This window comes from Drosophila innubila (assembly GCF_004354385.1).
Source record: "Drosophila innubila isolate TH190305 chromosome 3L unlocalized genomic scaffold, UK_Dinn_1.0 0_D_3L, whole genome shotgun sequence".
NCBI lineage: Eukaryota > Metazoa > Arthropoda > Insecta > Diptera > Drosophilidae > Drosophila > Drosophila innubila.
The window spans coordinates 7,052,429-7,064,973 of record NW_022995376.1 but is presented as its reverse complement, the minus strand read 5'-3'; the positions used below and the strand labels follow the sequence as shown (position 1 = coordinate 7,064,973).

The window sequence follows — 12,545 nt, the reverse complement described above, 5'->3', positions numbered from 1 at the left end:
TTTTTTAATTGGTTTGTTGTCCTTGTGTCGTTGTTGCTGTTGCTGTTCTTGTTGTTGCATGCATCACTCAGTTAGTTTATATTATATCTTCATGCACAGTTTTCAATTAACATGCAGCAGCTCAAAGAGTAAGTTTTTACTGTCATTATATTTACAATAAAAAATAAATCTTTAATTGAAAATTGAAAGTGAAGTAATAAACATTCACTAAAAGTTGTCAAAGAGCTAGACAAACTCCAGCTTTATATATTTATTTCAGCTTAGAAATTTGAACTTACAGTTCAATAAATCTTTCTTTCTGGTACCGCAAACAATCAATATTCTAAAAAGTGAAAGTACGCAACTAGACAATACCCTATTTAAACCTAAGATGCAGTTTTAAACATGAGTATAACTTTTACAGCGTATACATTTTTTTTTTAACATTTACAGGGTATGCAATAGATATATTCAAAAAGAGTACGAAATGACAGTTTTAGTATTTTATTAGTATAGCAATAATTTATATTTACATAAGGAGTTTCATTTGCCAGACTCAGTTGCTCATACCCTTCTCTTATTATTCGCATATAGGGTACACAAAACATTGCAAAATCCACCCAAAAATGTGGGTCAAAACTTTGCTCTTTGTTCGCCTTTACATTGAAATGACATCTTTGATATCGAATCAATTTGTAAATTGATTTTAGCTATTGAAATTGTTGACTTTTGTGGTAAACATTGCGCATACGCCGCGTTGTTGTTATTGTTGTTGTTGTCAGTTTATTTGTGTTGAGTGTTTATTAAACTGCGGCTTGTTGTGTTTTAATTTACACATCATTAGCTTGACTTCTTGCCTTCATTAAGATTTTAAGAAAAGTTGCACACACATACAATTGTTCTTGCAGTTTTTCTTCATATTTGCAGAAGAGACTCTGTGTGAGTGTTTGTGTGTGTGTGTGTGACTGTGTGTGTGTGTTTGAGGTTTCGTTTTTGCATTCTAAGCTCGTAATGAGTTTCACCGCAGCATTGTGGTAGCTGGCAAAGTTAAGTGCGTGCTGCGTTTTGCGGCCTGGCCAAATGAACATCTGCAATGGCAATAGCAATGGCAATGGCAACAACAAAAGGCTAGAAAATGGCAAAGACCAAGAAGACCCACAAACAATTTGGCATAAAAAGAAACTAAGCATGCATGGCAGCAGTTGCAGCAATCGGAGTCTGTGCAGCATTTGTGGCACTTGCACTTTTTCTGCTGGCTCTTAAACAAAAGTCGAGTTCCCTTTTCCCGCCTCCCCGGCCATGCCCAGGGGTGTAAGCGAAACTTTTTGATTTGGGGGGCGGGACGTAAGAAAAAAAATAAAGAAACTTTTGGGTGCACTTCAATTTCGGTTGCTTTTGCAATCAGCCAGGAAGATGGCAAACGCCGCAAGTAAAGCGGAAACGGATGGAGGGGACGTTGCAGTTGCAATGCACAATGGCGCCTAGACAATGCCGCACGCACTTTGCCCGGGCAACTTTCGACAATCTCATACCCTATACACAAAACATCTAAAGGGTATGCTCAGGAAAACTAAATAAAAGCAATACTACTAACTTGAAACTGAAGTTAAGTTTAAGAAACAAGGCTAAAATTAACTTTTGTTTATTATTCTGAAGTTACAGGGTAACTGTTAGTTGAGTATTGTCTAAATATATACATTTTATATAAATAAAATCAATAAAACATACTTTAAACTGCAGCTAAGTTTATAAAACTTAACTAAAATACTTAAGTTTACTATAATGAAGTTACAGGGTAACTGTTAGTTGAGTATAGCTTGCATTTATTTGTTGTCGCCAATGGAAAACTATCAAATGCCTTGACAAGGCAGCAGCAACATCAGATTTGAATGCAGCTCGCCCACAGAGAGAGAGAGAGAGAGTTGAGAGTCGTGATTCGAGAGACTTAAGACTGGAGATTTAGAATGCAAGATTCGGAGATTGGGGCAAGTAGCGCGTAGCTTGAGAAAATTCAATTTGGCAGCAGCTTAAGTTCAACTCTGGCAAAGTACATGCTAAGTAAGCTCAAAAGTAACATGCCTCCCCCCCCACCGAACAAAACCCCGACAAAACTCTATCAAACCCCTACCAAAATATAAAAAAAACTTCTACACGCCGTTCGATAGACACTTTTGACGCTCAAACTACATAAAAGCCAATAAGTTCAATATTTTGCTTTTACAATTTTCCGCACAGTCTGTCGAGTGTAGGGAATAGCACAAAAGATAGTTCGTTGGTTGAAGGGAGTTTCGATTTGCGGCCAAAAGTTTTTTTTGGGCGTGCCGAAAAGTCGATGGAAAGTTTCAACTTCTTCTGTAATTCTGCATTTGCCGCGTGTTGCTTAGTTTTCTTTTCGACTTGGTTTTGTCTCAAGTTCTTTTTTGGCGAAGGACTTTCTTAGATAAATCATGGGTATTGCTCCAAGAAATCGTCCGAAGAACGACTGCATATCAGGCAGGTATTCTGCAGTAAGTTTTTGTTGATACCAGCAAAATGATATCACATAAATTGTGGCTTGGCTTTTGCAGCAATTGTTATTATTGGGCTTTTTGGTGATCCTTTGTTGGTTTGTGCTTCATTGTTGGCCTTTCTTTTTGCCTGAGCGCATATTAATTTTGCAAATGTCTTTTGCAACAAAAGGCCAATTGCAATAAGCTCGGCAACTGCAGTTCAATTTACTTTTTTGTGTCTGTGTAGAAAAGGGGAAACTACTATTGTGCAATGCTCCGCACTTTTTCTATTAAATAACATTTTAGACAATTGCAACAAACACACACACACAAACAGCTTGTAGCATGCTGCAGGCAATAAAGAATTCCAAATGAGCAGCTTCTTTGTGAGTCAAAGCTAAATAAATTGGCTAATATACAAAATAAGAACTGTTTCAGTTTCTTTACCCTTCAACTTTGGGCATACATTAAAAGCTAGCAGTTTAAATACTCTTGAAAATAGTTAAATATTTAATTTGAGCAAGAATTTAAGCAAGGTTCCGAAAAATCGATCGTTATAGCAGTTTGACTTGAATTAAATTTTATTATGACTATGCTGATGGAACTACAATTTTTAGTTTTCCAAGTTTTAGTTAAAAACAAAAAAGTTTTTTGCACAAAACTTTTTAGTAGAGCATATTCCTATGTAATCCTCTAACTCCGATTAACGCTTTGAAAATCTCCCGTAATAAATTTAATTAATATTAAATAAATTGACGTACATACAAATTACATTCTTTTCCCCGTTTAAAGTTGTGCATAAATTAAAAGTAAGAAATGAAAATTAATATTTAATGCACAATCGAAAAAGAGGCTATTAAATTAAATGATGCGTAATACAATACGAACAATAGGTCTTTCATATTGTTAAAGCTCACTTTTATCACAAATTAATTAATTCATATTAAATTAAAAGCGCTTCAATTTCATGTTAATAACAATCTGCTTACAATTTGTTCTGTTTTGAACTTTCATTGACCCCCATTGAATGTAGCTTCAGGTTTTTTTTTTGCTTTGCCATCTGTCTACACCCCTTACCACCCCCTGAGGCTATTAGCAATTGTTATCGATTTGAAGCTGATTTTAATTAAGCTGTCGCATAATAAGCGCATTTGGTATCAACAACAATTAAAACAACACGCATAAATACACAGAATATGCGTGATAGTGATTTATGTAAACAGACCGACTAGCAGTTACTCTGTGAAATGTCGCAAAAGTTTACAGAAAAAGCACTAAGAAAGATTTTATTCCCCATAAAGTCCGCTCTTAAATATGCAGAGTATAAGCTAAAATTTATCAATTTAATTATGTATAATCTGTATACAGATTACAATTATTTTACATTAAAATTGACATTTGCCTACTCTTAAACACTCCATAATAAATCATAATAAATCGTAATATTGTTAATGCCGTTGCATACAAAATGCAAACACTGTAAAATTGCGTGACAGTTTTGATGATAAAAATCTGTGAACAGCGAAGAAATTGTTTTGATTTCACTTGTACCATATTTTCATTGTTTTCACATATTTATTTGTTTATATAGTTAAATCAAATTAAATTTAAATTTGAATTTAATTAAATGCCCAGTTTCAAGTTACAATATGCAAATATACACCAGCACACTCTCACACACATACACACACAAGTTAATAAAACATGATTTTGTAAATTAAAGGTGTGGCGAGCTAATCTATAAGCTGGCTTAATATGATGCAATACGATATTTTCGATCTATTAAATCAAATATACGAGCTGATTAATTTTGCCAGAAATCGAATTTAAAGTTTGTAAGTGTTGCAGTCGAGAGTGCTCGACTAAGTGATACCCTGTAGCAACAAACGAAAAGGCATATAAATTAATTCTAGACAAATAATTGTAAAATTGTAAAATAAAATGGAATTAACTATAAAAATTTATAGAAGACATCGACTCTTTTTCGCTCTGCCTACAGGGTATATAAAGTTCACAAAAACAACTGTTAGCTTATAATTTTCATGCTTAGTATTTATGGAATTTGAAAATCATTTAATATCATATTATTAAAACCAACCTATGTATAAAGTAAATCGACTAGATATAAATGGATATGTGTAGAAATGTATTTTCATTACTTATGAATTTTCATTGATTTTCCTTGGCTTTTCCATGCTTTGAGTGTCCTTTGGGTGTTGTTTGTGTATGTCCATGCTTTATGTATGTATTAAGCGTTATGTAATGACATGTTTATTCTTGTTCTTGTTATATACATGAATGTGTGGTGGGAAGTTCTTACAATTCATGCAAATTCAGCTCACTAATTGTGACGAGGGGCGCCAATTTGTGAAAATGTTGTGGCACAAGGGGCACACGGCTTACCGGTATCGTCGTTGTGGCATCCACAGCAGCATCCGGCTGACCGTTCACCTGAACAGTGCCTGCCGCTGCCTCGGTCGACGTTGACGTCGACGTCGACGTCGGCTCTGTCGCCTCGGTGGCAGCTGTAAAAGATGCCATCAACTTATTGTCATATATTGTCATTTGGCGTGGCTTTTTAAGTAATTTACATGATGCACCATTTGTGGCAGCCGCAGCCGCATCCGTTGGCGTTGCAACCGCGCTGAGGTTAAGCAGCTGCTCGTTGGGTGGCGCCACCAAAGATTCCTTTGCCTCCTGATGCTCCTCTTCATCTTCGAGCTCCTCTTCAATGCGTGTGGCAATGTCGCCATTCTTTGTGGCAGCTGTGGGTGTGCTGGGTGTCGTTGTCGTTGTCTGTGTCGTTGCATTGCCATTCTTCAGTATGCCAACCAAGGGTGCACCATTGCCTGGCTTCTTGTCCTCCTGCGGCAGCTGCAACACAATAAACCCAAGCAGAAAGAGAGTGAGTGAGAGGGTAATGGTAATGAGGGTGAATAAATCTCATTATTGGATTGTTAATTCAACATGTTGCAAGTGCTTTACTCACCGCCTTATAACTGTACGCTGGCAACATCGGCTTGCCTGCCGAGTTGCCGGTTGCTGTTGTTGTTGTTGTACCCTTAACACCTGGTGACTCGTGCATTTTGGTTGCCTGCTCCTTGGACCAAATAATGTCCTCGTCCGTTTCGCGCTCGATGCGCTTCTTGTAGGCCAAATGACTGCGATATACCTCGAGCATGCAGCAAATGACAATGATGACAAACACGCTGGTCAGCGTTATGAACAGCATCTGTGTGGAGTCCTCCTTCTTGTCCACATCGTAAACGAATTTCGATATGTAGGGCACTCGCTGTGGCGGCTCCTCGACCCAAGGTTCCGGTATCTGTAATTGTTGGAAACGTTGCGAACGTAACAAACGTAACAAACGGACAAACGGATCAACAATAGCGCATTCATTAGCACAATTTGGCGCCTCGTTGCCTTTAACTTTTTCCTATCCTCCCTCTCACTCTCTCTCTCTCTCTCTCTCTCTGGTCTCTCCTTTTATACTGAGAGAAAACTCCAGAAATTGGTACTTATAAATGCCAATTTTAACTATATAAACTAATGTAAAGTAAATATGTTACGCTAACGTGGAATACACAAAAATTCCAAAATTAGCTATAATAAGCGATATCACTGATATCATATCAGTCAAAAACTTCTATTAACGATTTATAGAGTATAAATAATTTTTAATTAGTGATGTAATAATACCTCGAAAAATCGACATCTTGATTTCCGCGAAAGCGATTTTCAACAACTTTAAGACTTAAAGTTTAAAGTCGATTATTTTTTTGACGCTTTTCAAAAATTCAAACTCTCATAACTTTTTCAAATCTTAGCCGATTTCCTTGCGGATTGGCAATTTTATCATTATTTGACCTATATTTCGATTCTGCATTAAAATTGGAAAATGTAAATTCTTTGACATTTCTGTCAATTTTTCTTATTGGATCACTGTCCATACATTCCCGAGGACACCTCTTCAGAACTTCAAACTGCTATAAGTTTGTCAAATCTTAACCGATTTACTTGCGGAATGTAAGTTTTATAATTATTTGACCTATAATTTAATTCTGCATCAAAATTGGAAAATGTAAATATTTTGACCTTACTGTCAATTTTTCCACATTGGGTCACTGTCTATACATACCCGGGGACATCTTTTCAGAACTTCAAACTGCCATAACTTTGGCAAATTTTTAGCGATTTCCATGCGGAATGTCAATTTTATATTGTTTTGACCTCTAATTTGATTCTGCATCAAAATTGGAAAATATATTTTTTTTGCCCTCACTGTCAATTTTTGCGTGCTTTCAATCACTGTCCACTGTTCTCCATTCTGCCCAGTAGACACATTTTCAGAACTTCAAACCGTCATAACTTTAAGAAATCTTAACCGATTTCCTTGCGGAATATCAATTTTATCATTATTTGGCCTCTATTTTAATTCTGCATCACAATTGGAAAACTTAATTTTTCTTCCATCATTGTCAATTTTTTCCATACTTTCCCCTTGACACTTTTTCACAAACTTCAAACTGTCATAACTTTGTCAAATCTTAACCGATTTCCTTGCGGAATATCAATTTTATCATTATTTGGCCTCTATTTTAATTCTGCATCAAAATTGAAAAAATTTCAATTTTTCATTCACTTTCATTTTTTCCAAATATGTTTAGTATGACTTTTTTCTCTCTGTGTACTTACCATGCTCACATTGACCATGGGCTCTTGGGTTGGCTGCTCAGTCACATCGAATTTGGCATTGCACTGTGCACTGCGTACGCCCTGCGGATTTATGACCGTTATATTGTCCGCACCGGATTTAGTGAACAGCATGTACTCCTCCAGTGGCTTCATAATGTGTCCATTCACCTGTATGTAGATGTCTGCGCTTGATTCAAGCCAATTGGGAATATTGGTTGAAATTTTCATTAGTATTGGTCATTAATTCAAATTGAAATGCAAATGTGTTGTGGCAGTCAAGTCGGACAGACGGACGGACGGACAGACGGACAGCTGGTCTTAGGCCAACAAATTGCAATGGAAAATGGAAGTGGGTTCAAAGGTGGTTTCAATCAGGGGAGGGGAAGACCGAATTAAGGAAAGGGGAGCCTCTCTTCTTTGGCTGTGCCCAGTCGTGCATATTTTATGCCTTGCCCAAATTAGCAATAAAATTTTTAATACCTTAAGTTAACTGCCCGCTGCTGTTGTGCGTGTGTGTTGTGTGTGTGTGCTGACTTGTAATTTGTTGGAAAGTGGGTGTGGCTGACAAATGCACACTGATTAAATGTTAGCCAGGATATTACAAAAGGAAATGCATATCAAATTAGCTTAGTTCCTGATTTCGATTAAATTTGTATGAAGAGAAATGTAATCGAAGAATCTGTTTTCGATGTCTGTGGAACACAAACAATTTATTTAAAGATCAAATAAATTAATAAGCTCAATAAAGTCAAAAAATAGTAGTACGAGAGTTAGGATATTTAAATTATTTTAAAAAAATTTATCAGTTGACTGATTTGAACCATTTTCTTATCTTCTAAACTTAATTTAAAAGTACTCAAAGTTTCTTAAAATACTAGGTTATCCTGACATTAAAGGACATTTGTCATATTTCTTTAATTGTTAAAGTAAGTAATATTTTTTAAATACACAAATTAACAAATAACTTTCAAAAAAAAATCATTAATTTTTTGTACAATATATGTAGAAAAATAATATATTCAAATAATATATAACATTTAATATAGTTGCCAAAATGACAAACAAAATAAAATAACACAGTTTTTAATTGTAATTTAATGCAATTGTCAAAGGAAACTTAAAAATATATTTTATTTTGAGCTCTTTAAGTGGTTTAAAAATATTTAAAAATTCTCCAAATTTATATTGAAATATTTCAATTTACTCTTCAAATAGTGGAAACTATTTCAATTGATATTATGGAAATTTAACTAAGCTTCCAAGACAAAGTTTTTCAATATCGATTTAAGAACCAGTGTGCAGTGAGAGCCAGTGTCTGAGGGGAAGGGAGAGGGGAGGGGGAGTAGCTGTTTTTGGCGTTGGCCCTGTTTATGGCCATTGGCAAACTAACGCGCTTCGATGGTCGCTTTAATGGGCCACGTTTTAACAGCTCGCACACATGCGCATGTGGCGCGTGAGGGGGCGTACGAGGGCGTGGCAGTTAGCTGAACCCAACAGCTGGCTAGCTAGTTGTGAGCTGAGTTTTAATCAAAGTGTGTTACCCGCAATACAGCAACAACAACAACAACAACAACAGCAACAATTTAAATATGAGCCACAGTAAATCTTAAGTGCAAAAACTGACAAAATTTATGGCATCGACCACGGAAATGACTTTTTATGGCGTCGAATAAATTTAATTTTTGGTCAACAAAGTGGTTGCAGTTGCAGCAGCCCCAGTTCATAAACTTGCAGCAACACGACAGGGCGTGGCAGCAACTTGATGAGGCAACAACAAAGACGACGGGACATCAAGGAGTTTTTTTTTTTTTCATTTTAAATACCCGTTACTTAAAAGTAAGCAAAACGGTATATTGTATTCGTTGAAATGTATATAACAGAAGAAGGAGACATTTCCGACTCTATAAAGAATATAAATAACGTTTTTTATTAATATTAACTATCACCTCACTTAACCACAGCAAGATCGGAGAAGTAGAACGGCAGTAATAGCTAACCAAAGTAATTAAAAATTAAGGCAACTCCAGCAACTATATATAGTATATATAAATAACGTTTTTTATTAATATTAACTATCATTTCACTTAACCACAGCACGATCGGACAAGTAGAACGGCAGTAATAGCTAACCAAAGTTATTAAAAATTAAGACAATTCCAGCAACCAAAAGTATGCAGTAGTTTTTGTTAGATAGAAATTGCTAAAAGGTACTTTAATATATCTTGAAATAAGTAAGAGGTATTCTATGGTCGGCATCTCGACTATAGCCTTTCAACTTGTATTTTTTTTTGTTGAGTAGCAAAAGAAATTAATGGACAACCGAGCTCAAATTTATGACTTGGTCGCTGTTAAGGATATACACAGAAAGTGGTTACTCACTTGACAGGCAGCCGCTGTAGCTCTTGAAGACAGCGAAGCGTGAATCTGTTGTATTAATGCCACCGATCTGTGCCCGATTTGCGCCCTCATCCAGTGTTGTGGTCAGCACACGTGCCGCAAAGTCCGTTAGCGGCACCTGCTCGCGATCAATGTAGAGCTGTGCCTGTGTGCCATTCCTCACATAGTAGACCGAGTGCCTGGCACTGTTCAGGAAATTCCGATCGATGCGAGCACCTACGGTTTGGCCACGCTCGCGATCCTCCTCGAACTGCAGGTAGCCATCGGAGGTGATGGCCAACAGAAGGTAATAGCTGCGCTCAGCTGCTGTCTGCAGCAGCAACATAATGCGATTGGCTCGACGCAGATCGAACGAGGAGAAGGCCAACTGTAGACGCACATAGTCCACACGTCCGGAGCTGGGCAGCTCGAATTTGCGTTGCAACGTCGATTCCCCACTGAAATCGGCGCCCTTCTCCACCGAACAGAACTCGCCGAGGAAACTGGTGTGCTCACAATCACAGGTGGACATCTGCTCGGCGAAATGCTCCTGGCAGATGCCGCCATTCTTGCAAGGCTCCGCATCGCATTTGATCTGGCAATTGGGCAAGACACCCTCCTGAGCTGTAGGGAAAGATGATTGAAAGTGTCAGTTTAATTAAGAAAAATTAATCTTCAAAATTTGAAAAAATTAGGAAGCGTGTTTTTTGAACATCAGAATTAGAAAATCAAACATAGAAATATAATTGTTTGTAGGAAATTAAAACCAGGATACAAAAATGGACAAAGTAAAATTCTAGCAGCATAAATTTCAAAATCTTTTAGTTTTTAATAAAATATTTTTTATATCACCCTCCTGAGCTGTAGGGAAAAATGATTGAAAGTGTCAGTTTAATAAAGCAAATTATATTTAAAAAAAAAAATACTTCAAAATTTGGAAAAAAAATTAGGACAACAAACCTATGAAGCATGAAATTTTCATATTAAAAAGGAAACCAATAAATAGGAATAATGTTATTAGGAAATAAAAATCTGTATACAAAAATGGGAAAAATTAAAATCTTATGAAATGGTGAATTCAAAAATCGGTTAATTTTTTTAAAAAATATTTTTTATTTTACATTTCCTAATTTTTTCTACTACTGCAAAATATTTTAACTAAGCCTTCAAAATGTATTTAATATGGAAACAGGAAATTTACACATTGATTTAACTAAATTAGCGTTAATTTAAAGTGTGTGCACTTCAAAAACAGTATAAAATTTTATTTTTAGTTTGCTTTTAATATTATAATTAATTTCTATTATAATTTAAATTAATTTTGACATTTCAGTATGTTTTTTGTTAAGTAAAATCTAACATGAAAAAATCAAAAATTAATGTATTTTTTTTTACTGTGTTTTGACTCCGGACATATTCGAAATTCGTATGAGGTAAGTCAAATGCTATTGATGAAGCTTTTGTTGCGAGTCAGCTATATTCATAGTTGATTTTCGAAAATTTGTGGCCTTTTGTGGCAGGCATTCATGCCACATAATCGCATCAATGTCGGGTTGCAATTTCCGTGGCATGTGTGGCCGCATAAATCATACGCCGCGTTGTCTATGCTCCACGTTTATCGCATTGGCATTAATCTTGGTGCCACAAAGTGGCTCAAGTATGAGTTGGAATACTCGTACTCGTACTCGTACTCGTACTCGTACATGCCGCACAAACAGGCGCTGCACTTAGCGGAAATTGCATGCATATTAAGTTGCAAGTGCGGCGGCCACAAAACGTAGTTGCATTTGAGGCTCTTAGCCTCCCAAAATGGCATTAGACTTGACTACGGCTTACGTCTTTGGGTTGTTTGGTACCGCAAATTGTGGCAAACGGCACTGAAAATTGATTTATACTTGGTACTTACTGGGCGCTATATTCCTTTCATTGATTTCCGCCAAGTCGATCAACTGGGCGCCTATTTTCAGGCCCCGTATACAGCCAATGTAGCCCTCCAGGGACGGTGCATCCACATTTGGGCGTAGCAAATTCACCGGATCATAGCCGCCAACGTGGAACTGAAAGTACTCGGTGGGCGGTGCGGGGGGACGATGTGGCGATAGAACCTCTGCAAAATAAACAAAATCAAATGAGGCACAGACCACTATCTATCCCAAACTCTGTTCCCTGTTCTCTGTTCTCTCCTCTATCCCTATATTTCCCTCTTTGTGCTTATGTGTGTGCTTGTGCGGAAATGAGCCTTCATTTGCCGTGGCATTTTCGGTTTTGTGGGCCCTTCGCTTTTGGACCATGGCATTTCGAGCTTAAGTTTGTCTAATTGAAATGTTTGTTGAACCCGAATCCCGGTTCGTATTCAATTTCGTCTGAACCGTCGCTCAATTCTCCAGTTATCTATGGCCTTTGGTTGCGGTCCTGCATGCCAGCCAAAATTATCTGTCTCTCTATCTAACTATCTATCTATCTGTCTGTCTGTCTGTCTGTCTATCTGTCTGTCTGTACGTCTGTCCGTCTGTCTGTCCGTCTGTCTGTCTGTCTGTCTCTCTGTCTGACTATAATTCCAGTTAACGCATTTAATTACATAAGTGCTCATGTGTTATTCTGTGCAAAGTATGGACGATTTGCAATCATGTGCTTCTATACTTGCCCCAAAATGTGGCAGCACCAATTTCGCATTACATTCACGACGGGTAATTATGATTGATTTTGTGTGCCAGTGTCAGTGTCTGTGTCTCTCTCTAGCTCTATCACTCTCTCACTCTCACTTACTCTTCCTCTCTCTCTCTATGGGTCATACAAAATTTCTGCCAATTGCTGCCATAGCATCGAGTTACGAGTTCCTTGATTGATTTGCCCAATTCTGAACATTTTGTGAGATTTCAACCTGCAATTTTGCGGCACAAATACCAATGGCCTAGAGTTGCAGCACGTGCAATGTAAACACTTTACATACTTATATATCCTTATTAATTAAAGGGCCAATTGAAAACTAGTTAAACACATTTGAAA

The 12,545-nt window shown here is 37.0% G+C and overlaps 1 protein-coding gene across 7 annotated transcripts in view; it reads right to left on the bottom strand.

The window, feature by feature from the left end:
- LOC117788614 overlaps nt 1-12,545 on the bottom strand; it is a 70,937-nt gene that overhangs the window by 10,526 nt on the left and 47,866 nt on the right. For 3 of the 7 annotated variants that reach the window (XM_034627425.1, XM_034627430.1, XM_034627431.1), the window contains 6 exons: nt 11,446-11,646; nt 9,543-10,163; nt 7,164-7,345; nt 5,458-5,793; nt 5,060-5,342; nt 4,872-4,996 (listed from right to left, as the gene is read on the bottom strand). In XM_034627425.1, the coding sequence (XP_034483316.1) occupies nt 4,872-4,996; nt 5,060-5,342; nt 5,458-5,793; nt 7,164-7,345; nt 9,543-10,163; nt 11,446-11,646 (1,748 nt within the window). Of the gene's footprint in view, nt 1-4,710; nt 5,013-5,059; nt 5,343-5,457; nt 5,794-7,163; nt 7,346-9,542; nt 10,164-11,445; nt 11,647-12,545 lie in introns of those variants that run through there. The other 4 variants (XM_034627428.1, XM_034627429.1, XM_034627426.1 and 1 more) reach the window with 3 other exon arrangements.